General features: G+C 39.1%; 1 protein-coding gene across 2 annotated transcripts in view; it reads left to right on the plus strand.

Moving 5' to 3' along the window:
• Window positions 1–21,997, plus strand: part of pacsin3 (protein kinase C and casein kinase substrate in neurons 3) — a 46,442-nt gene extending 24,445 nt beyond the window's left edge. For both annotated transcript variants that reach the window (XM_062420944.1, XM_062421025.1), the window contains exons 3-10: window positions 130–286; window positions 713–948; window positions 1,360–1,515; window positions 2,737–2,912; window positions 6,652–6,772; window positions 13,445–13,584; window positions 15,947–16,122; window positions 20,756–21,997. In XM_062420944.1, the coding sequence (XP_062276928.1) occupies window positions 130–286; window positions 713–948; window positions 1,360–1,515; window positions 2,737–2,912; window positions 6,652–6,772; window positions 13,445–13,584; window positions 15,947–16,122; window positions 20,756–20,871 (1,278 nt within the window). In that variant the 3' untranslated portion in view covers window positions 20,872–21,997. The remainder of the gene's footprint in view (window positions 1–129; window positions 287–712; window positions 949–1,359; window positions 1,516–2,736; window positions 2,913–6,651; window positions 6,773–13,444; window positions 13,585–15,946; window positions 16,123–20,755) is intronic.
• Window positions 21,998–26,757: the final 4,760 nt, after the last annotated feature.

A 26,757-nucleotide genomic window follows, 5' to 3' on the forward strand; every position in this document is an offset into this window, starting at 1 on the left:
AGCCCTAAACTGAAGTGATGAACATGTTGATGGAGGACTTTAGTGTGTGACTCCACTTCAGTATTGTTTCTGTTCTGTCTCTCATTGTGTGTATTTGTGTGTGTTTATTTGTGTGTGTGTACCGCGTAGCCGGGAAACTACAAGAGGACGGTGAAGCGGATAGACGACGGCCACCGGCTGTGTAACGAGGTGGTCAGCTGTTTCCAGGAGAGAGCGAAGATAGAGAAGAGCTACGCTTTGCAGCTGAGCGACTGGGCCAAGAGGTGGAGAGGCGTCGTAGAGAAAGGTGAGTTAAAAATTAAAATGTGTGCAGTTTGCAGCACAGCATCAGCTTCTAATAGGAAGATAACACCCTAATAGCTTCAGGGTTTACTGCAACTAATTTAACTAAATGTTTATGGAGCTTCATGTTAAAGGACTTGAATCCTGGCAACATTCATTTGTTTTGTAATAAGGCCCTCTGGAAAAACATCTGTTGTGTTGGAGCAAACAAGTTTAACATAAACTAGAAAATGTAATTGCTCTAAAGTAAACACATTTCAAATCAGTAGCTGAAAAACACTAATTGTAAATCTGTGTTTTCACCACAATCAAACCTTGGTCTACAAACATATATCATCATATCAAAAGTCCTGCTGATGAATCACATCACACACCCACAAAGTAGCTAAATTGGATTATAAGAGTATCCATCTCTCTGTTTGTGACTCAGGGCCTCAGTACGGTACGCTGGAGAAGGCGTGGCACGCTTTCATGCAGGCGGCCGATCGACTCAGCGAGCTGCATCAGGAGCTTCGGGAGCGGCTGGCGGGCGAAGACAGCGAGAAAATGCGCAACTGGCAGAAAGACGCCTTTCACAAGCAGATGATGGGAGGCTTCAGGGAGACCAAGGACGCCGACGACGGCTTCCGCAAAGCCCAGAAACCCTGGGTCCGCAAACTGAAAGAGGTGAGTGGTTTCTGATGTCAGTGGCACCCAAATATCAGTTTGAGCATCACCACAGTAGAAAAACTGAATGGAAATGAGAAGTTAATGTGAATATTTGCCTTTTTAAACAGTTTGTGAAGTAATGTTTTGCAGTTTCTTTGCTTTGCTTCCTTGCTCATCATGACATGGCTTTAAGATTTGGGATAGGATGCTACTTTGAATGGAGCAGTCAAGGCAAAGTTAATTACATTTGATGAGTGAATCGTGTCCCTAAATTTAGATATTATTAATATCAGATGCATTATGGAGTAAACATTACTATATTTAAAGAAAGATATGAGACCTTGTGAATGTAATACTGTAGGTGCTGTGTTGATGTCAGTGGTAAATCAAAGTGTTAAAAGTGTGTGTGTGTTTATTGTGTGTGTGAAGTTGGAGTCCAGTAAGAAGGGCTACCATCAGGCCAGGAAGGAGGAGTGGACGGCCGTTACCAGGGAAACGCACGCCAAGACCGACCCAACCAAGTCTCAAGAGGAAGTCCGCAAGTACACTGTCCGGGTGGAGCGCTGCAGCCAGGAGGCCGAAAAAGTACAAACACACACACACACCGATGCACACACACACACACACACACGTCACACACACACACACACACATAAATACAGAGTCCCATGCGTAACTCCACTTGTACTAGTCGGGGTGTGTCAGTGAGTCCAGAAAAACATACCTGTGTGTGTATGTGTGTGTTTTTGACTGTGAAACATGACTGGGCTTGTCTCCTCTGCTCTCCAGGCAAGGAAAGGCTGCAGGTCCTGGAGAGGGAAGTGAGCAACAAAAAACAGGGAAATCCTGAGACTAATTCAGTATCAGTCAGTGTGAGGCAGCCAAAAAGGGTGCCAATTCAGTCCCATAAGAATTTCTTGGCATACGGCAAACAAAGTTCAAAAGTGCCAAAAAAGCCAAAAACAGAGGTCCATTTAATATGTGCAGTAGTGTTTCCCCTTTGAACCCACCTGCAAGTTCCTGCTCGGCCCACAGACTTTACATTGTAATGAATTTGTGGATTTTTCCATTTCTTTTCTCGACTCAAGGAAAGTTTTACAAATATAAAACCTCCATGGATCAAAAATTGAGAGACTGAGTGGCCACTAAGACAAATCAGCTGATAGACTGAGCAGCAGCACCTTATACTTCCATGGTAAAAATGCTTCCTGTAAGTCAAAAGCAAGGGCTTTAATCTGCTCTCAATGCTTAATTTGTAATGTCGATATCTACTTCCTCCTTGTGATGACATCAGGTTGTCAAAAAGCCTTTGTCTCTAAGGTTGTTCACTTTGTCCACTCGCATATTTCAGATTGGATTTGGGCTCAAACATGTACAGATGTATTTGAGAAGTTTCCATTTAGAGTTAAGGACAAGAATCAGAACAGAGGGGGCTCATTAGGAGGGGGGGGGGCCTTAAAGAGACAGGAGCTAAAACGGCCTGTTTCAGACAGAGGCTGAACTGAGGGGCTTCATATAGAGCCAGTATGAGATAAATAAGGAATTTTTATTATCTATAAATCATGCAAAGATATTCCAGTAGAGCCCCAGAATATAAAGATACAGCTGAAAATGTGCATGTTATATTCCACATATTTCACTCCTTTGTCAAAGCATGAGTATTAGTTTTAAAATCACCTACAACTTTCTGCAACAGCTCCATACTCACATGGAGGCACATTCACATTACTTCATCTTTATTAGTGACTGTAGGGTGAACAGGCTCTTCAGTATCTCACTATGTGCTGCGTTTTGTGTGTGTTTCAGGCGAAGGATCGTTACGAAAAAGCCCTGGAGGAGCTGAACCGCTGTAACCCTCGATACATGGAGGACATGGAGCAGGTGTTCGACCTCACCCAGGAGGCCGAGCGCAACAGGCTGCGCTTCTTCAAGGAAGTCCTGCTAGACATCCACACACACCTCGACCTGTCCAGCAAAGAAGGGTAAGACAGACACACACACACACACACACACACACAAACACACACACACACACACACACACACACACACACACACACACACACACACACACACACACACACACACACAATCGTACATGTAAATCTACACACACACACACACACACATAAATCCTGAGGGTAAAAAGGGTGATTAGATGATTCATGACCCATGACTCAGAACGAAGGCATGTAGAAGTGTCTCAGGTGTGTGTGTGTGTGTGTGTGTGTGTGTGTGTGTGTGTGTGTGTGTGTATGTGTATGTGTATGTGTATGTGTGTATGTGTGTGTGTGTGTGTGTGAGAACATTCGTGTATGTACCCAGGAGTTAATGGAAAACTCCTGCCGCCGTTGTCCATTAACTATTGACCTCTCATTCTATTTAAACAACCCCCTGTTACCGCGGCAACCGTGATTGGTAAAGTCCAACAAAGTCTTTGACCAAATATTGAACAAATGGATCTTTAATTAGCTCAGATGAACTTCACGTCTAGCTGTGATGAGATGTCCACTTCTGATCGATAGATATATTCACTGTTATATACACTTCTCCATACTGTCCATACAACGGTTTTATCACTACATACTTGCAACGGTCAAAAAGACTAATTAATAGTTAATATATGTTCTTTTTTTATTGTCTTTTTAAAATCTTTTTATCAACTCCCTATTGTGTGTTTGCCTTGTTACTACTCCCTGTATTGTACTGCCTTTTATTTGTCTGTCAAAGCACTTTGTAAAGTCTATTTTAAAAGGTGCTATATAAATAAAGTTAGTGTTATTATTGTAGTATAATCTTTAAACTACCTAAAACTAACCTAAAACTTTCTAAAATGTGCATTTTTTCCATCAAAGTGTGCTGTAAATGTGACTGGATGTTGCAGGGGAGTGAAAAAATGGGATTTCGAGGGTGTTGGGGTCACATGACCTGGTGCCTGCTCTGTTATTGACGTCTGAGAGGTTAGACCGATAGTAGGAAGACCGATGAGTTTGGAAGCAGTACGTGCAATTTAGGACAGCGTGTTCTTGTTAGAGAGAAAACAGGGGCGAACATTAGAGCAGTATGGATTAAATGGAGCAGTAACTAAAGGTGGAGGGCAACAGAGAGGACAGCATCTGTGGATGACAGTGGTGTGTGTAGGTCAAAGCTGAGTTTATTGTACCAGGTGATTCCTCTATATTCAAACTGCAGTGATTTTACTGTATTTATTTGAATTGGTTGTTTTGTTCCTACTTTTAGTGTAGCGTTGTTTGTTCTCCAAAATCAAAGTCTACAGTTCAGAAAGGAGAGCCCAGCCCAGCTAATGACCACCTGCCCTCCTAAAGTCCTAAAATCCAGACTCTCAAAAACATCACTTAACTCTGTTATTACCTGAAGTGAATTACCATGCATGACGTCATGCGTGAGCAGTAGTTTTAAACCTTTTTTTAAGCTCTTCTCCTCTCAAAATGAAGCAGCACCCACTCGCTGTCTGTAATCACAGGTTGCATGCAAAGAGATTTTCTCCTTTTCATGTAAATAAGTGTTCGAGTGCTCAAAGAGTTAGAGCGAAGCAACATTTCAAGCAAAAGTTAGAAAAACAAATATAAATGTACACAAGAGAAATGTGTTTTTTATCCTTTCCTTTTCTAATAATAATTTCCGGACCCCTCAGATTGACTGTGTGGCCCCATGAGAGGGTCTCGACCCCTTTGGAACCAGAGTTTATTTTAGTTTTAGTTTATTTGGTTTATAAAGGGACAGTGTGCATGGACATTACTCATTTACGAGAAATAAAAAAAAGATTGCTCCAGATTTAGATGCTAATTTAACATCTGTTGTCCTGCAGTAAACAAGTAACCACAATAGTACACAGAACACAATATATAATCCAGTACATAAAGACTACATAAAGAGTTATAGTGCAACTTATAGTCATGCATAAAGTTAGGCCCTAAAGCACATTTTAGAAGTGGTAATATCATTTTGAATAATTGGTTTCAGATTTGGACAAACCAAGATTGTACGTGTCAAAAAATGTCATATTTTATGTTTGATACATGCAGTTCATTATAAATGTAGTCTGTATGTATCTAACATGGTGACTTTGTTCATCTTTATATTATAAATGCCCTAAATAATTGTGAAACATGGAGGAATGTGGAATATATTTTTTGTTGACATAATGCTTCCCCTCACGTATCCCTGAGTATGGAAAACATCGCCCATCGGTTTTATCTTGAAACTCTTTTAAAAAAATGTGCATATTTGAAGTCATCATCATCATTCCTTCAGCTCTGTTTGCTACTGAATATAATCAGCAGGCTTTAGAAGGAAGTTCATCATTCAAACAGCCTTCAGGCATCTACCTGCAGCTCCTGGCAGTAGATGAATGGATACAAGTTTTTCCCTTCATATCATTATCTGAATGTAAACACACCAGCACAAAGCTGATAAAAAAAACTGGTTCAGAAATATGAAACATACAATACTGTTATCTGAAATTCCACCTGTTAAAGAAAGCTGCAGGAATTTAAAGGTGCAGCCTCCTGAACACACAGTGTGTAACCAGGAACTGCGTCTACTGTTGGTAAACTATACTGAAACACTACAGGAGAGCTGCAGGTCAGAGCAAGATGTGAGGAAAACCAGTTGGATTTTTTTATGTATAAATTAACCCCAGATTAAATGATTAAGTGTAATGTGAAAGGAAGTTACACTCTTCAGCTTTACGGAGCTGTTCTGCCTCTTTTAGCTCAGAGTTTTGGTTTTACAACACATTTACGACTCGGTTCAGTCTCAAACTTCTCTTCTCATCAACCTCATTTCAATCAGGAGAGACCAGAGAACGAGGCAAAAAGAGTTGTTTATTATCCAGATTATATTGACCATTAGGTATTGTAAAAAGTCTCTGACGCTTGGACTCTATGACTGGTTGATGTGAACAGCTGACATTTTAATTGATGCCCCAGAAAAATGACAGCAAGGAAATGATGAGGATCAGAATGGATGAGAAATAAAACTATAGATGTGAGCATACAAAAAGAAAGTCCTGTCTGAACTTTCACTAAGCTTCATTTCCAGCTGCAGCAAACAGCTGTTTCCAGCAAATAAACTCACCAATTCTGCTTCTCTTAATTTTCTCTTTTTAAACATGATTCATACATCAATCAATTCCAGTTGTTTCTTCTTTGCGAGACTCGTGACAGATGTGCAGTCAACACTTTTTATGATGTCTATCCACATTAAAGGCAAAACTATTAATGAAAGCTATAAAACCTTTTAAAGTTTTAAAGGGAAAATTCTGGAGAAAGTGTTTAATTCCTGACAGATTAACATCGTTCAGTGTAACATGCCGACGGGACTCTTGACTGATGGGATTATTGCTGTAGAAATGGACATTATACTGAATTGATGACAAGTTAACAGGGAGGATGTTTGAGTTTGCATTAATTGTGGATCAAAAATCTAAAGATAAATATGAGCCTGTCTCAAATAAAGGCCTGGTTCTCTCTTCCACTGAGGTGAATAAAGGCTGTGGCTGCTTTTAGAGGATTTATGCTAACTCAAATTTAACACCAAAACAAACAAGCAAAAAAAACCTAAAGTATAGAATATAAAAAGTCACTGTGCAGATTACTGTTAATATTATATGTTTGTATGTGTGTATATTAATGTATTCATGTTAACAAAATTTAAAGGAGGAGGCGGGTGACTGACTCACTCTCACTTTGTCCAATAGGTTTAAAGACTTGTACCGAGACCTGGGTCAGACCATCCGAGCAGCCAATGACACGGAAGATCTCAGATGGTGGAGGAACACCCACGGACCGGGCATGAGCATGAACTGGCCACAGTTTGAGGTGTGACGCACACACACACACACACACACACACACACACACCCACACACACACACACACACACACACACACACACACACACACACACACACACACATATAGAGTCTTAAACCTCAGAAATGTGCACTGACTAAATATCCTCACTTTCCAAAAACATCCACAATGTCGAGGTCTTAAACTTAAACTAGTCAGAGGACAATGACGCACAAAATCCAAAATGACCCCCCCCCCCCCCCCCTTCTGGTTGCTTTCACTTTCAGGATTATTTACTGTACATAACTTCATTCATTCTTTTTTTTTCTTCTTCAACATTTTCATGAAAACGAGTCATGTGCAGGCAGGACTATAATAGTTATTCAGTGTGTGTGTGTGTGTGTGTGTGTGTGTGTGTGTGTGTGTGTGTGTGTGTGTGTGTGTGTGAGAGACAAACTGAATATTAAACAGGCCTCTAGTGAAAGCCTTGTTGTGTGACTGAGAGTCCTGAGTGGGGTCAGGAATGTTGGAATCCACACACACACACACACACACACACACACACACACACACACACACACACACACACACACACACAGATCACACAGGTCTATTTAGTTGTCGGTCTGCAGCTCCAAAGTGAAATCTGTACATGTCCAGAGTCAATAAAGACGAGCAAATATTTACAAGTGTGAGAAAAACAAAACAGATTCTGGGAATGAGAAGTAGAGAGGAGAGCGTCTATTATAGAGTTTAAATAGTTTGTGTTAGGATTCATTAGACTTATCAAGAGAAAAATGTCAGAAAAGTGTCTAAATTACACTTTCACAGTCTCTCTTTGGATCTTCTCTTGGTTTCTTACTCAGTAACATCAGGTCTGTCTATCAGCTGTAATATTAAAGGATAAGAAGCTGTTGACACTGTACTGTTAGCTTTTTATGCTGCATATCAGTCTTTATATTGTACTAAACTTCATTGAGAAATGTACAATGCCAGAGTGTGATGAATACGACTGGTGTGTGGGAAAAAAAGGTTGTTTACTGTAAAGAGAATTGCGTCCTTGCACTTGCTTAGTGGCCTCTTCCTGACATCGAAATACCTTCCAGAGAGTGAAAACTTGATGCTGTTATTAGCTTTTTAATCAGTTTCTAAACAAAATAAAGTAACCAGGCTCTCTGGGGACAAGAAACATGTCTCCCAGTGCAGCAGTGTTGCTCATCAAGGTGTTTTTGCACAACAAGAGAAGTCTACAACACAGAGGAATACGATATATCAAGTTAATCAGTTCCTTGTTTATTTGACTATGCACAAAAGATTTGTCGACAATAAGAAAAATAGAGGAAATCACCAGACTGATCCTTTAAGAAGTGATTTCTTCTTTTCTCAAGCAACTGGTTTATTTGCTGTATTCTTGACAAAAGACACCCTTTAAACCAAATGTTTTAACCCATTTAATACAAGAGCAGGTGCTACTCAGTCATTTAAGTTATCTTACTACAGACATTATTATGATGTAATCTTTATTGGCCTTTTTATTAGACAGCTGATGAGTGCAGAGAAACAGGACACTGCTAGAGAAAGGCATTATGCACACATGCATTATGCAAATTAAATGGTAAATGAACTGCACTTATATACTGTAGCACATTTCTAGTCTTCCAACCACTCAAAGCACTTTACACCACATGCTTTCACCCATTCATTCACTCACACATTCATACGCTAATGAAGTTGCCATCATGGTGCCAATCTGCTCATCAGGAGGAGTTTCTAATCATTCAAAGACTCACACTGATAGCAAAGCCTTCAGGAGCAATTTAGGGTTCAGTTTCTTGCCCAATGGACACTTCAACATGTGGACTGGAGGAGTCTTGGATTCTTCTGATTAGCAGTAAATTAGGAGACTCATGTAGGCTGTTATAGGAGGTTAGTGCAGCGCGGCTGATCTGGTGTGCTGGATTGAACGGTAACTGAGCTCTGAGGCATGAATAATGTGTTTACTCATAATCGTAGGTAAGGTGTATTTAAGAAATAATAATGTTGAGTACTGATAAAAAACAAACCAAAAAGCTAGATAGATGATAAGAAATCTCAAAAAACGAAGCACTTGAGGTTCAAGCACATGACAAATGAACCATAATGGAGAGTCAGAGTGTTAGTTTTAGTTAGTTTAGTTTTTATCTCAAGATTCCCTCTTATTTAGAAGATAGAAAAATAGAGAAACAATGATAAAACTATTTTGAGTTCTTTTCATTTCCTCCGAGGTTCTGTGAGTTCTGCCTGAGGATGATTTAACAGATTGTGATCATTTCCACGCAGGTCATCTTTCCCTCCTCACCCTCTGCTGCTGAGTCACAGTTTGTTTCTATCTATGAAAAGCTCTGCTAGAACCAATTGTCAGGGTTATAATGGAGATAATAATCACCTGTATTCCTGCCTCTCCCGCGCCACTTCTAGTGTTGGCAGGAACACACTGGCTGCATATGTGTGTTTGTGTGTGTGTTTGTGTGTGTGTGTTTGTGTGTGTGTGTTGTTCCAGACATGAGCCTCACATTTCAAATCATACAAAAGGAGTTGACACATAATACTCAAAAAATGCAGGAAGTAGAGCACGGATCTTATGTTGGAAGAATTCAGATGTTCTCAAATTCACTTCAGAAATCACCTATTAGACGCCTGAACTGAAGGTGAGTCATTCCTTTAGCAACAAAGACTTTCGAGTGGTAACACGCTCCTGAAACTCCTTTTCAGCCAGTGTCGCTTATTTAAGTTACAGCCGCTGCAAGTATGAGTGTTTTAATTATAAGTTCAGCACAGCGTAAACAGCTTAAAGGATAATTCAGCTGAGGGTTTTTTTTTGCTATGAAGTCAGGTGACGGTCAGGTGGCCGTTTAGTCTCAGATTAATGTACAGTGCACAGAGATTAGGATGTAGGCAGGTTAAGAGTTTAGCTGTGAACAGAAAATTTCAACACAAGTACAAATCGTATCATTCTTCATGCAGTAATAAGTAAATAAGTAAGTGACAACACTTTAAGTCCACATATATAACATTTAAAATCAGTATATAAACAGTTAATAAATGGTTTATAACTCACTAAGATAAGATAAGATATTCCTTTATTAGTCCCACGGTGGGGAAATTTACAGCATTGCAGCAGCAAATGGAAAATAGAAAGAGCGTCAATAGAAAGAATGAAAGAACAATAAATAATAAGCGAGTACAAAAGTAATAAAAACAAAAAAAATAGTAATTTTATGAACAAGAGTAATATTGGTGTTGTCAGAATGATAATATACCTGAGCCTGAAGTTGGTATTGCACATATTTTAAAGTGAAAAACACTATAATGAAGTTGTTAATAGATATAAGAATAGGTTTGTCTGTTAACTAATATTAAGCTGTCTTTTTTGTCTACTAAAGCAATTTATCTACTCTGTAAACCACTTGTCCTGTGTTCACATTTGAGGAAAAAATCTGACGCCAAAAAAGGAGAAATTTATATTTAAAGTGTTTGATTTCATGATGCTGCCATCTAGTTTCTCATTAATTTGATGAAATATTGCTCAGTCATCCACTCATGTAGCTGCAGTCCTTATTACTATACAGCAAATCAAATCTTTTCATAAAGCCATAAGGTGTCGTTCTGTTACATGCGGAGCAGACGGTCACACTGAGCCTGATTGCATCCTGCTACACAACAGCCACAGACTCTGAGCAACAACTGCATTAGCGTTCCTGCTAAAGTCTCCTTCTCATCTTACATACAAACATAAACACACATCTTGTCCTGCACCTCAGCTTTATGAATGATCCACAAAACAAACACTCACGGGGGGAAAGTGCTCCTCTAACATCAGTTATCAGACTAAACAGCTAATTATCTGCTCAGCTGCACATTAAACAGCATGTAAACATAAATGAACATGACACGTCAGACCTGTTGGATCTGTGTTTTAGTTGCACTTCCCTGTAATCCCTGTTAGTGACACACTGTCTGTCTATGACTTGTAGCTACAGCAGTTTATTTACTTTGTCTCTGAGCTGTATGATGTGACACTGGTAGCCTTTTAGCTAATGTCAATCAAACAAAGCTCTGAGATAAAAAGGAGCATTTCAGATTATTTTTCTACTAAATTTACTCAAAGACCTTTTTTCTTTTCCCTGTTTTTGTGACTCTCCTAAATATGAAGCCATGTTTAAGCTTAAAATAAACTTTTAAATACATACAAGGAAATATAGTAACAAAAAGAGGAACTTTGGCAGTAAAAAGACTGCAACATTGAAAGATATCTACTTGATTTGACTCATTTGGACGACTGAAGCTTCATATTAGCTTCAGATCAACTTTTAAATACATTTTTACACAGAAGGAGGACTGTGGATTTGGTCCTCCATCACTTCCATTGTAATCACATTAGCAGTGGATCTTATAATGGTCAGTATGAACAGGAGGAGTCATTACAGCAAATAAAACACCTGTTTCAGTGTTCATACAGGCACTGGATGATTATTTTAAGACTAAACATATACTGTAATGTGTTTGTTAACAACGATAACTCCTCCTGTGGGCAACCATAAGTGGAGGACTTTAACAGATAATAAGATAATAAAAAGACAATGAAAGTAAAAACACAGTTGTAGTTATAATAAATACGGTATGACTTCATAGGAAAAGTTGTAACTGCTGACAAATACAGCACATAATCTGCTTATAACTACGAAACTAAATACCTTTATAACTGCTTATGACTACTTTATAGTGTGTTTCTAAGAATATAACTGCAGTATGACATCAGCTTTACATGAAATTAGATTTTGGACCTCTTTATTTTCTTTATTCTGTAAAAAGAAATAAGCATGATGGAGTTTCTATAGAAGGAGAGAGATGGAGAGAAGTGGATCTCTTCTGTCCACAGAGGAATCTCCAGGCGTTCCCACAGCGCTGCCGACATGCAAACAGAGAGCCTTTGTCCTAACACACACACACACACACACACACACACACACACACACACACACACACACACACACACACACACACACACACACACACACACACACACACACACACACACACACACACTTTTGTATTTCTGTACTTGTGAGGACTTTTTATAAATTATATTCATTCATAACTCCCTCTGCTTCATACTGAACCCTATAAAGTATTTTTAGAATATAAAGAGTAATTTAATGTTCTCACTCTGGAGGAAATCTTGTGCAGGTGTGTCGTTATTTCTAAATATGTGAGGAAATTTGATTAAGAACACACACACACACACACACACACACACACACACACACACACACACACACACACACACACACACACACACACACTGTACATTGAATAGGTCGTTCTGTGCTCCGCTCCACTATAAATGACAGTAACTGTATCCTCAGCCACCTTCTTCTGTCATCACCATGTTATTATGGCCGATGTGTGCTTGTGTTGTGTATTTTTGTCTGTGTGTGTGATCTGATGGACTACATTGATTATCTAAGACAAAATATGTACATTTGCTTTTATTAGATTACGTAACTTTCTCTCTTCACAAACAAAAGAGCCAGAAATCAGACGGCTCACACCTGACAACGTATTACACTGTGTGATTTTGGGCTCTATGTGATAATAGTTGACAATTGTGAGATAAATGTGAAAAAACAGTGCCATATACCTCACTGTTAGAATTGTTTACAACAGCTGAAAGTCAGAAATTTAGTGTCAAATTCTCAAAATGTGACTGCTGCTATGATCCATGTCTATAAACCAACCAATCAGAATAAGACCTGAGATGACACAGAATACACTGACTTCATAGGAAAACACAATTGTTACCTTTAATACATCATAGCACATACAACCAGCATGATTGATGTGAAAGGAAAAATAAGTTTATGTGACTTTAGCTCCATTTTTAAACCATCAGAGCTGCAGACAGATGACGAGCTGATGACATGTCGCTGCTTCATTTACTTTCTTTTATTTCCATCATAAAGCCATGATTCATGTCACAGTCTGACACAGATTGCGACCAAGATTTTATTGCAGGCATTTTCACACAATGTGGCACGCAATGAACTAAATAATCATTGTTGTCACACAGTCTTAACACTTACATACTGTTCAGTGTCAAATTTAAGCTGTAAAAACACCATATAAACATTTATTTTAGTCAGACTTTTCTTAATGTGACTCACAGAATACAAAAATGGAAATAAAATGCATCGTTTTTTTAAATTTTTGTGCAGTTGATACACATTTTTATAAATGCAAATGTGCAAATTTGACCTGTGTTTATTTAAAAAAAAACCTCAAAAATCAGCATTTTAACATGTTCAAATGTTCTTCTGGACTATACAATAGTGATTGTGAATGTCTTTTTTTCCATAAGATTAAACATTTATTAATGACTGATGGGGAATGTATGAATGGGAATCGGTGTAGAGACTAATGAGTCAGAATATTAACAGTATGTAAAGGGTTAAGGCGTCTTAAAGTGGTATATATAATTAGAATAAATTGATGAAAATTGATGAAAGTAATTTATTTTATGCAAAAATGTATGTGTAATTGGATCAAATCAGACTCAGACCTTTTGTACTTGCTGACCAAAAAACCTCTTTGCTTTTCAATTCACATAATATGTTCAGGGTAAACAACAGTGTGTGTGTGTGTGTTTTTTGTGTGTGTGCAGGAATGGTCTCCGGAAGCGAATCGCTCCATCAGCAGGAAGATGCGAGGCGGACGCTCCGAGGAGAACGTGGTCACCCTCACCAACATCGTCTCCTCGGGTGGAGATGACATCCCACCCAGCCCCATCACCCAGGACAGCAGGTAGACAGACGACGCCTCCGAGACAAATTACAACAATCGTTAATGTCACGTTGATCTTATACGACAAGATTCAGAGCTTATAATTTAATCTGTGTCTATAAAAAGATGCTCAGTTTCTTTGAAGGGTGAAAGTGAGACTAGAAAGTGTTAAGAGTTTCTCTCTCGTCTTTTTTGTGCATACACACGCAGTACTAAAACACAAACACATGCACTAATTAAAAAGAACAGACTGTTTGCGTGTGTGCAGGCCCTTACACACACAAACACACACACACACACACACACACACACACACACACACACACACACACACACACACACACACACACACACACTCACACTTGTTTTTGTTAAGTTTTAATACAGCGCGTACCTGTTGTCTATTTAGCCTGGACTGAACACACGACTACAATTATCTCTATTTAAGCCACCTGTGTGTGTATGTGTGTGTGTGTGTGTGTGTGCAGTTTAGTTATATAGTTACCTGGTAGTCACCCTGAGGAGTTGACACCCTGCACACAACACACACTCTTAATTAGTAACTAGAAAGCTGACTCATTCTGGGTCTTAGTTAGAGACGGTGTTTCCACATTTAGACGCTGCAGTTTGTTCCTAAAGAGCAACACTGCACACGTTTGGCTTTAAATCAGTTGCTCTGCTTCTTTATCTAATCCCATCATGTCTGCGTCTGAAGATCTGAACTCACCACCATCATCTCTTCTTCAGCTAGAAACAGGCACTGAAGCCAGTTTAAAGTCTATAAATATGAGACTTTTGTATTTTTGTCATTATTAAAAGGTATCAGATGATGTTATCTTGCTACGTGTGACTGGTTAAACCATCCAGTTGATTCTTATGAGGGATTGTTGTGGCAGGAGACGAGAAAAAGCTATGATTAGCATATGAGTTGTACAGTGTGTCGTCTTTTGTGCTATTTTGTAATAGACATTGTATTTATTTCCAGTATTAAGGGATACAGTGTAGTTTTTCACTTGTCAAAATAAACTCATAGGTCATAGGTCACTCTGTTATGAGCAGCAAACTGACACTTATTTTATTTAACATTTTTTTATCAATGAAATGCTAACATGTAGTGAAAATTTGCTTTCACAGTTTCTAGGAGCTCACTGTGATGTCTTTAATTTGCCTGTTTTGCCAAACTGTCCAAAACCTTCAATTTATTGTCATATATGACAAAGAAAAATAACAGCAAATCATCACATTTAAGAAGCAGGAATCATAAACATGTGGCATACTTACTTCAAAAATGACTGAAATTAGATAATAGTTCATTAAAATAGTTGCAGACTAATTGACCAATTGTTGAAATACTGTGTTCCAAAACTAATTGACACATCTAGAAAAAGTGAAGTCATGCATACAGCTCAATGTTTTCCTTGCATTCGGGAAATTCGGAAGGTCACTTCTTAGATTGAACATCTAAACATCACATCATGCCTATTTGCTACCTGAAGAGATATATTTTCTCAATGTTCAATGTTCAATGTTCAATGTTCAATGTAAAAATGTGAGTGTCCTTATAAATTCGTTAAATGGAACACGAGAGCATGTTTTCCTAAATATCAGTGTTTGTCTTTGATAGATTTGTCCATTTCTGCACTTTTTGGTGAAGGCGGAAAAGGAAGATGTCTGAAATCTCAGTTTACTGCTCACAATAGATTCCCCTACTCTATGTTAATATGTGAGGAAATGAAGAATAGACTGTTGTCCAATGCAAAATTAGAAGTTGGACACAAATAAAATAGCATAAAGTGAATACAATGAACTCTGTAGCAGATAGGAAGTGATTTCAAACACAGTCATTGTTATTTACTGTGCAGCTTCCCGCTTGTCTGTTATTCTGTGTGTATAAATAAGTGAGTTCACTGTCGTACCCTAAACTCAGCGTGTGTGGTGTTTTCATACACTCTGGACGTCCATGATGACGCTCGCTGCGGTTGCCAGGGGCGACGTGTGACGCAGCTTCGAAGCCTCTGTTATCTGATTTACAACATCTCAGTGAGGTCATGTTAAGTTTAAAGGAGGACATGTGATGCACAACGGTAACACAAGGAGACAGGAAAAACAAAAAAAGTGAGAAAATGAAAAAAAGAACATTAAATTATTATTAAAACATGCAGATTAGAAAGTAGAAACACCTTCATTGACGAGGATGTTAATGAGATTTCTACTATTTGGCAATAATGGGGTTTTTCTTTAACTTCATGATGCTGCATTCAGGTGCTGGTGAAATAATGCGACAACACAATTTACATCTCACAGAAGCATTTTCAGCATCCGGTGGCTGTCAGCTGAAAGTTTTAGCCTCTCCGTCACCTCCGTCCTCTCTCTCCTCTCTCAGGATGAAAAGCTATTCGTCAGAGTGGTCCGACGAGGAAAGCCCTAAGAAGGTTCTGGGCGTGAACGGCGTCGGGGAGACGGAGGCGGAGGACGAGGAGGAGCAGGTAGAGGGGGTGCCAGTTCGAGCGCTGTATGATTACTCGGGCCAGGAGGCCGATGAGCTCAGCTTTAAAGCAGGTATTAACCCGTACTAATGCTTGTAGAGGAGAGGCATCACAGGGGAGACGTAGGGTGATTTTTGGTTTGTGGTAGAAAATTCGCTGCTGTTGTTTCATAAAATGTGCAAATAAATAAAATAAAACAACTTTAATTTAATGTTAATCCAATCCACAAACTCTGAGACACATCCTGTGTTTGTGACAGTTTTATTCAGTTTTTGTTGACAATGAGTCAGAGATGCTGATTTATAAAACCATATCTGAGTTTGTAAAGAGTATTGGTTATGGTCGTTTTTAAGGTCTGTTATCCCAAGATTACGTCTTAATGATCTTATTATATCAATATATAAAACATTTTTCTCTAAATCATGACCAAAATATTTCATTTTGATGAGCTGCTATACAAATTAATCTCATCATGCGATTAACAGAAAGATTAAATACACATAATATTACAGTTAAAAGCATGTTAATCTTCTTGAGCTAAACATGCTTTTAACTGTAATATTAAGTAAAAATCACTTGGTAACAGTTCTGACTAACAAGACAATGAAATAAATAATTATCTTGAGACCAGAGATGAAAAATTAACCACAAAGTACCACAAAAAACTATTTGCAGTTAACAATTATTTTCATTATCAGTTAATTTATAAGTTGTTTGTTAAGCGAATGATATTAAAAGACAGAGAAATCCAGCAGTTATTTACATTTGAGGATCTAAAACCAGCGAATGTTTGACATCTTTTTCTTTAGAAAATACACAAATGATTCATTAAGTATCAGTCAAAATAACTGCATGTTAAGCTTCTGTCCATGGTCTAATTAATGAATCGACTAATTGATGTAGCTCTAGTCGTGATTGTGTAAAAACAACTTGAAAATATAAATATCAGTATTTGCTCTCAGCTTGTATAGATGTTGTATTGAAATTAAATCCTAAAAAGTAAATGTTAACAAATCAAATCTTTTCCTGAGTGACAATATATTTTGTAGATCCTGTAAAACGCCCAAAAAGCACAAACAGCCTGAAGACAGATTTGCACATTGTTATGAAATCACAGCTGAAAATAATAAAAGTCCTGTCGGGAATAAATGTAAAATAAATATTTCTGCCGAAAAATGTTATTTCAGTTCACCTGTGATGCCTTGTTTTAACACATTCACACGCACACTCATGTCACACACACACACACACACACACACACACACACACACACACACACACACACACACACACACACACACACACACACACACACACACACACACACACACACACACACACACAAACACACACATGTCACACACACAAACACTCTGTCAGACATGAGTTATGATGATCAGATGCAGTAACACTGTGTTGCTATGGGAACACAACCATAACACACACACACACACACATTACATCTTACCTCAGTCTGCATGTCAGTCACTGCTGGGACCAGTTCAACCAGTACAAATGATCCCAACTGAGTCACAGAAATAACTCCTCTGCTTTTTGCTTTTTATGACATGAATATTTAAATAGAGGTTCATCTTTGAGAAACTCGGCAGCTTCAGTAGATTATTAAAATGTATTATGTTTTTAAAGACATGTACAAACCGCATCTGCTTATTTATTTGCTTTCCATTTGTGTTTTTAGATAAAGAAATGGACTCAAAACTTGCAAAACTGAGCAAATGTTACTTCTTTTGAATACTAAAGTGAATATTAATAGTATTGTAATACTTACAGCGTGAATTAGTGTTTGAGAAATATTGTCATGTCTTAAAAAAAGATTTTAAACAATTTACTGCATTGGTTAAAAGTCTTAATTCTATGTTACTATGAAGGATAAAACCGGCTTATTTCTGTGACTTTAATTGGATCATCTGTGCAAACATTTAATATCATATTTAAAATCCCTGATAACATGAAAACTGTGTTTATTCCTCATTAAATGAATGATGTGAGCAGCTCAACATCATCGCTGCTTATCTGTTCTGTTTGGAGGTAAAAACATTCTGAGCTTCAAATGAATCTAGAAATCTGAACCGATAGTCGAAGGATTGATGATTTCATTTTGACGGACTAATTTGTTATTCCAGTTTTCTCCTGCAGTTGAATGTTTAAAAAAAACTCTGCTACTTTATTAAATACTGACACAGGATATAAAACCTATTCTGATGGGTTTTATCTTCTTGATATACAGGATGTCTGAATATCAAGAATGCTGCAGTGTGGTTATGTTGTAATTTGAAGGATTATCATAGAATAATCTGATTCACACTAATATCACTCTCTGGTTCATCAGGTAAGTATTTTATTTAAAAAGAACTAGAAACACAGTTCAAGATCAATAGTTTTTTAGTTGTTCTGTCATTTTCTGTCTTAAAGTAATTTGTTATTTGGCACATTGTCAAGTATGTTTTATTTATATGGTTCAAAATCACAAATTTGTCTTTTGACTGTTTCTGTCCATCATTATAAAACCTTTTGTCATGTTTTGTGCTGGTTTGTACTTGTTGCTGATTATAGTGACGGTACACAGAGTTTAATTGGTTTACTTCCAATTACTGTTTTTCCATTATAATAATATTTGAGTCTTTTATAGTCAGTGCACAGCAGGTCAGCTGAATATAGATAAATGTGCATACAAATCAATGTTATTCTTCATATATGGATACAATAAAGTTTCCTATCATACATGAATAACAACAGAATGTTTAACTTTAAAGAAAATTCTCATTTTTACTATAATTTCTACCAATTGTCACGATAGTTTAATGTATAGATTTGTGTATATAGACATGCATTTTCCAGTTTTTTCATCATGCTCAGTACGAATTTAAAACTAATGTATTGCAATGAGAGGAATCTGAAATGGAAAATTTGTGTCCATGTACAGAAATCTATAGATGAAATATTTCACAAAGTGCCGTGGGACATCCTGAGAAGTTTTTAGGAAATTACAGACCTATGAAATTTTTGCACCACTTGGAGACAAAACCACTTTAAAATCGCCTCGTGTAGTTAAGTTTTGAAACATATTTCCTATTTACACCTTCAGCACACACACACCGAACCACCCAACATCCAATATTCAGCCTCTTTTCTCCAACTCCAGAGTAATATTTCTGACTCTTTAGCTGCTAAATGTTTCACTTTGTCCACCAGCTGGTTTATCAGAGCCTGTTTGCTTCCTGCTGAGACTGAACATGACATTAAATCTGCTGTAAAAACTAAAATAATGAGCTGGAGGAGCAGCACAGTAGGTGTTGGTTGGTGGGACGTCGTCCTGGGTTTGGGTTTGGCCGAGGTCAACCAGGCCGTTCCGTCTCCATGGTAACGCTCTGACCTGGTTCACATTGTCTGAGATTGAGTCCGTTAGTCCGTCCTCTGTGGGCATTCGTGCTTTATGGGGGATTAAAGGACATATTACATGGGGGGGTGGAGGGGTAAAATACCAGAGAGAGGGCATTAGACATTCGGGAGGGGGGGCATTATACAGTAACATACCAGTGAGAGGGCATTAGACATTCGGGGGGGGGAATAGAGGGATGCCAGTAGGGCCACTGGATTAATGGGACTTGATGGGACTTGATGGGACCACAGAGGGAAAGCTCTTAACCCAGCTCAGCTCTGCTTAACTTAAATCAGGATCCCTGATGAAGTGGGACAGTTCACCTCTACTGTTTCACCTTCACCTCCTCTTCCTCCTCCTCCTCCTCCTTCTTCACCTCATCCTCCTTCACCTCCACCTCCTTTCCCCTTTTCTGCTCCCCTATCCTCCTCCCCCTCTTACATTTTCATCATTTCATTTCATCACAGTCTTGAGTTTTCTTGGAGCCAACAACCTTCACCTTCTCCTCCACCTTTATGTCCACCTCATCCTTCACCTCCTCTTCCTCCTCCTTCTCTTCCCCCTCAACCTCCTTCATCTCCTCCACCTCTTCCTCCTCCTTCACCTCCTCCACCACCCCCTCCCCCTCCTACATTTTCTGTAGATTTCATCACAGTTTTCTTGGAGCCAGCAACTTTCACCTCTTCCTCCTTCACTTACTCTTCCTCCTCCTCCTTCACCTCCTCTTCCTCCTCCTCCTTTTCCCCCTCAATCTCCTTCATCTCCTCCACCTCTTCCTCCTCCTTCACCTCCTCCACCACCTCCTCCCCCTCCTACATTTTCCGTAGATTTCATCAGTTTTCTTGGAGCCAGCAACTTTCACCTCTTCCTCCTTCACTTCCTCTTCCTCCTTCACCTCCTCTTCCTCCTCCTCCTCCCACTTTTCCTCCTTCATCTACTCTACCACTTCCTTTTCCTCCTTCTTCACCTCCTACTCCCCTGCCTACATTTTCTGTAGATTTAATCAGTCTTGAGTATACTTGGAGCCAGCAGCCTTCACCTTCTCCTCCCCCTCTTCCCCCTCTTCCTCCTCCTTCACCCCTTCCTCCTTCATCTCCTTCACCTCCACCACCACCTCCTCCTCCTCCTATGTTTTCAGTAGATTTCATCACCTCTTCTCCAGTGTTCACCTCCATCATGAATGTCTTCTCTCCACTTTGTGCTTGTGTAATATCAAATATGACTTTATGACGTGACTTTTCTCTCGTCCTCTTCCTCCTTCTCCTCCTCTTCCCCCTCCTCCTCCTCCTCCTCCTCCTCCTCACAGGAGAAGAGCTGCTGAAGCTTGGCGAGGAGGACGAGCAGGGCTGGTGTAAAGGACAGCTGAGCAGCGGCCAGGTCGGACTCTACCCCGCCAACTACGTCCAGCTCGTCTCCTCCTGATGACCCGCCGCTCCTCTCTCTGGTCACCATGCCAACGGTACAACCACACTCAAGATGCCAGGACCAATCAGAAGCTCTTAGCGCTGACATGTAGACACGCCCTCGGTTTTGGGGTTAAAGACTGTAAAACTCGTCACTGAGTTTGTTTTCTGTTTTGTTTTTTTTGTTCTTTCTTTTTGAGCTACTTGAAAAACACTCTGGTTTAAAAAGAAGCTTTACAGGCGAAGATAAAACTCTGCCGACATGAACAGAAAGCAGACTGTACAGAAACACGGACGGATTTTACTGTGACGTCATCCATCGTTATCGAACTCTGGACTGATTGACGTTAATTTTTTTGGTTTTTGGTGACGAGAGTAAAAAACAATCCACGTTTCATCAAAGGAGGAGGACGAGCTCAGAGGGAGCTGAGGAGAAAAAACACCACGGCCGGCTGTGATTGGCCGAAACACCTGTCAGTCAATTAAATAGACTCCAAGATAATAGTGTGACTTTTTCTGAAAATACTCTTATTGCTCCTCCTCCCCCTCTTCCTCCTTCATCTTCACCTCCTCCTCCTCCCCCTCTTACTCTTTCATCTACACCTCCTCGTCCTCCCCCTCTTCTTCTTTCATCTTCACCGCCTCCTCCTCCTTCACATCCTCCTATTCCTTTTCCACCTCTTCCTCTTCCTCCTTTTTTAACTCCCCCTCCTTCACATTCGTCTCCTCCTCCCCACCCTATTCTTCCTCATTCTTCGCCTCCTCCTCCTCCTCCTTCATCACCTTCTCTTCCTTCACATCCTTCTCCTTCATCTCCTCCTCCTCCCCGTCTTCTTTTACCTTCACCTCCTCTTCCGCCTCTTCCCCTCTTCCTCTTTGACATCCTTCTCTTCCTTCAACTTCACCTCCTCCCTAACCTCCTCCTTCACATCCTCCTCCTCCTTTGTCTCCTCCCTCCCTTCCTCCCCTTCTTCCTCCTTAACCTTCTCCCCCTCCTCTTCTTCCGCCACCATTTCCTACATTTCGAGTAGATTCCATAACATCTTAAATTATCAGCAACCTTCACCTCCCCCTTCTCCTCCATCACCTCCTCCTCCTTCTCTTCCTCCTCCTCTTCCTTCACCTTCACCTCCTCCTGCACGTCCCCCTCCCAGTGGCGGCTGGTGACAAAAATGTTTGGGGGGGCGCAGTTTGATGGTTGGTGGTCCTAGGGTTAGTGTCAAATAAGCCGTAGCACCACTTCATACCGCAGCAAAAAAATATAAATAAGAAAGAAAAACGAATCTAAAAACAACACAACACACTATAATGTCCCCTGGTTTGTCCCAGTATGGTATCTCTGACCCACAGAGAGAGGAATAAAAAATTATAACCAGATATGATAAAATGCACATTTCACTCACATCACTTAAAGATACCAGCAGTTAAAGCAGAGTTACCAATAAGGTAATATGCTTAAAAAGAGACACCACCTATATTTTAGTTATTGTGTCTTCAGTCCTGATTTCACTGTTATCTGTTAGTTGTTGCAATACCTAAACATGACAATAGATGGCGCATTAAGCACTATACACTGCTGTGATTAGGCATAATTTATTTAACTTTAATAATGAAATGTACCCAAATCAACTGTAATAGTCAAAATTACCTCCATCATTTCTTATCCTGCATTTATGCATTTTAGTTTTTTACATTTCATAGTTATGTCTTTTATAAAGTATTTTTTAACACTTTACAATATTAATAACAGCAATGCAGCTACTACCTGATCTTTTATATGTCCTGTTGGAGCTGCTGGATGCAGCCACTGACTGAATCTATGTTCCTCTTCTGGAGCTTGGCATAGCAGAGGTCTACATGTGGCCAGATGTGGTGAAACAGCTGCAGAAAGAGCTCAGCAATGCTAAGTCTGCTAAAAACAACTTAGCTCCATGCTATTGTCTCGATGGCTGCAGCTTTCTGTTTGATTTTTTTCAGAGAGATGTTTTAGGTCTCGTTCCCCTGTCGTTGTCCACAACGTTTCGGTGCTGACACTTTGAAACAGCAAACAGATTAAGCAATAAAAGGAATAACTCACACTGCATCCAGCTAGCCAGCTCCGTTTATCATAACAGCAGCAGGAGATACTCTCAGCTCCTCCATCACCTGCTGCTGCTTTATCCTTTTTCTCTCTTCTAGTTAAAGTCTTGTGAAATTATTTTTTTGTAGAGAAATTACAAAATAATCTTCTTTAATTTCCGCGGCTCCACTTTAACGTCATCTCCTGAACCTACCGTAAGCAGGAGTTTGGGTGACAGCAGCTGACGGGAGGGCGTGAATGACAGCCGGAACTGTCCAATCACAGTAGATTAAAAAACATGAAACAACAACAATTCGCTGCCAATAAAAGTGGGCGTGTCCGGGGCGCAGGGAAACGTGACGCAGGCCAATGAGAGAGCAGCCTCAGGTCACATGCTTGTCAAAAGTTTGAGGGCTTGCATTGACTTCCATTAGTCCGGCGCCCCACATACAGGAAGTACATATAGAAATTAATAAAATACCATTTGGAATCGATTTATAATGAATGATGACAGGTGCTTAGAGGCTAACAGGACCATCTTGCAAACAAATACTATTTATTTCATAATTATTTAGCATTTTCTAATTCATTTATGTTTAATATGTTTAAGTAGATTTTGGCCAGATATTTGATGGGGGCGGCGCCCCAGCGCCCCGCATTGACCGGCCGCCACTGCCCCCTCCTCTTCTTCCTCCACCTGCTCCTCCTCCTACTACATTTTCAGTAGATTATATCACAATTTGAGTTTTCTTGGAGTCAGTAACCTTCACCTCCTCCTCCTTCTTCGCCTCCTCCTTGAGTTTTGAGTCAGCATGTTGAAGGAGCTACAACCTGAGACTCCTCATCACGCTCTTCGTAATTTTCTCCGTGGTTGAAACGAGATCACGAAACGACTGTCAGTGCCTTAGAGGACGAGGCCAGAAACGTGTAGCGCCGCCCTGCTGTCTGACGGAGGAATTACAGCCGCTGACCTCCTCCAGTCTGACCTCCTGACAGTCATCTGGACTTGCAGCTTCTGATTGGCTGTAAACATTTCATCACCCCCCCTCCCCCCTCCCCCATCCGAGTTTAATTAGCTTAACAATAAAATGCTTCAGTTGTGTTGTAGATGTTTTAGGAGTGACACTGAATTCACTTTTTTTCTTTTTTTTTTTTAAGTGATAGCTGTAAGTTTATATCAAGTCATGGACGGTGGAAACGGTTGCTACCTGTTTCTTTTAATTTTTTTTAAAGAATTTTACAGTCGAACATTTACTTTCTAATTATTTTTTCTTCCTCTTTTTAATTTAGTGCTTCTTCGTGCTTCATTTGAACTAGACTGACTAAAGCTTGGGGGGGGGGCTTATTTGGATCATTTAATCTGTGGAAGGTGGCTTGTTGCTAGTTTGGTTTTGCTACGCAGAAATCGTGAAGCACCTCAAGTCTCCTAAATCATGTTTTATTTTTTTCGGGGGAGGGGGTTTCATGTTTTAAGTTTGTGGTTTGTTTTTAAGGGAGTCTCCTTTCCCCCCCCCCCCCTCCTGCTCGGCTAACCCATGTAGACGTCCCAAAAAATAACGTTAGAGAATTTAAAGCTACTACGCTGCTGCTCCTTTTTTTTTTTTTTTTTTTTCTCCCTTTTCTTCCCAAAAAATTGTAACCTGTACAGTACATAACGTTGTGGGAAGCAACAATAAAGAGCTTTCTACCGTCAGAAGTTTTACAGACTTTTGTTTTGTCTTCATGTCAGTTTTAATAACCTGCATTTAAACAAACATACTAAATAATTACAGTATACTTTTTGAGTGCATACCTTGTCGAGTGGAGCTAAAGCTGCTTTTCTTATACTGTAATTTATCATCCAGCGGCTGCGTCCCAATGCTTTAAAGGACAGGTTCAAAAATGTTCAAGTCTGTCTTAAATCAACAGTCATGAGCCCAGACAATCACTGAAACATGTGTTTCTTGCTGTAATCATTCCTCCTGTTCATTATGTTCCAATCATAAAGACATTAGGGAATAAAACCGTTTCCCATTATAAATCAATCTTAGGATCTTTGCATTTAAAAATATGTTAATATAAAGTTTTAAATTATGTTTATGTTGGAAATTACAACTAAAGTCTGAGCAAAATTTGATTGATTATAAGGTTACAGTTAAAAAAAAGTGTTGAATGATTAATTTTCTTTAGTACAGAATGTTCAGTAAATGTCGACATCAGCAAAAAGTAAAACATTTGTTGAGGTAAAGGGTTTTTAATTTCACCCTGTAGCTTTTTCCAGAGTTTTCAGCCCTATCCTACAGCTGTCTACAGTGAATAGAGGTTAGGTAACATCATTACGTGATGTGTATATGGGAGCAGGAAGAGAGGAAGTTTAGGGGGTTTCATGATGATACCTGAGTAGCTTCCACTCACTGAAGAAGGTTATAAGATCTGCTCAAAAGCTCTGGAAAAATCTATGAAACTCTGGAAATCGGCTAAAATGCCAAACATTATTTTTTATGCATCACGACTAATTGACTAATTAAGAACTCCCTACAAGTCCTCTGATTGGAATAATACATTGTTTATTTTTTTCATATAAAAAAGTTATGAGTCATTGGAAATAAATCAGAATCTATTAATAATGAGTCAGAATATGACTGGATACAAGATGTAAGTTTCTATGTCATGCTTGTGTACGCTGCGTCTTGGACCAAAACTGGCTCTAAGCTAGTTGTAAAGTCACACTAAAACTCAAGTTTGAGAGAGATGAATGTAAAAAATTAAACTGCTCATACATCATTCTGCACAGAGAACAAGAAAAACACATTTTTGAGTGGAGGGGGTAGTTATGACCAAACACAAAGAAATCAATATTGTTTCCTTTGATGTTTGTCTGTTGGGTTTGGTTTGTTTTAAATATTGAAAACCACTTACAGTATTGAACACGATCACAGCGCCCTCTGGTGTAGAAAACTGCTTCTAGTTAGGAGCTGAACTCTTCCTGACTGTCTGTGTTACGCCTGAATAATTCAGTGTGACACGAGTTTTTCACAGCAGGCATTTTGGCTTGTCAAGTTTAATAATAAAACTTTAATAATAGCTCATTTAAAGTGTGTAAAGCATGTCAGTGAGCCAGCATACATGAAACTCAGCCTTAATTATTAGTAGTAACACTTGTGTTTGACACGTCAAAACGACTGCAGGGAGAAAGGTTTATACGGTAGGTCTGTATTAAATCCTCTCTGTGCAGTTAAAGGACAGGTTTATAATTTTATATGAGCACTGAAATATGTTTTCCTCGCTGTAATCATTCCTCCTGTTCATACTGACTGTTAAAAAATCTCCTTCAAATGTGCTTTCAGTAGAAGTGATGGAGGACAAAATCCATTTAAAAGTAGATGTGAAGCTTATATTGAGCTTCATCAGTCTGAGTTAGTCATATCAAGTGATATCTGACACATTTACAGTCTTTATAGCATCAGATTCCCTCTTAGTGTTTCCCTGTTGAGCTGTGGTGGAAGTATAGTAACAAAAAGACTTTGGTACTAAAAACACTGTAACATTGAAACATAGAAGATGAAGATTTGACTCATGTGGACGACTGAAGCTTCATATTAGCTTCAGATCAACTTTTAAGTACTTTATTTTACACAGAAGGAGGACTGTGGATTTAGTCCTCCATCACTTACATTATAAGTTTATTATAAAGATGATATTCTAATGGTCAGTATGAACAGGAGGAATAATTACAGCTGTTTTTGTTCCTTCCAGACCTCCTGAAAGTTCCTTTTTGATTTAATGCAATATATCTTCATTTTAAAAAACACTATAGACCAAGAACACGACGCTCAGTATTTAAAAACACTCACGTTGAGACGAAGA

This window comes from Scomber scombrus, chromosome 1 (genome assembly GCF_963691925.1).
Source record: "Scomber scombrus chromosome 1, fScoSco1.1, whole genome shotgun sequence".
In the NCBI taxonomy this organism is placed as follows: Eukaryota; Metazoa; Chordata; class Actinopteri; order Scombriformes; family Scombridae; genus Scomber; species Scomber scombrus.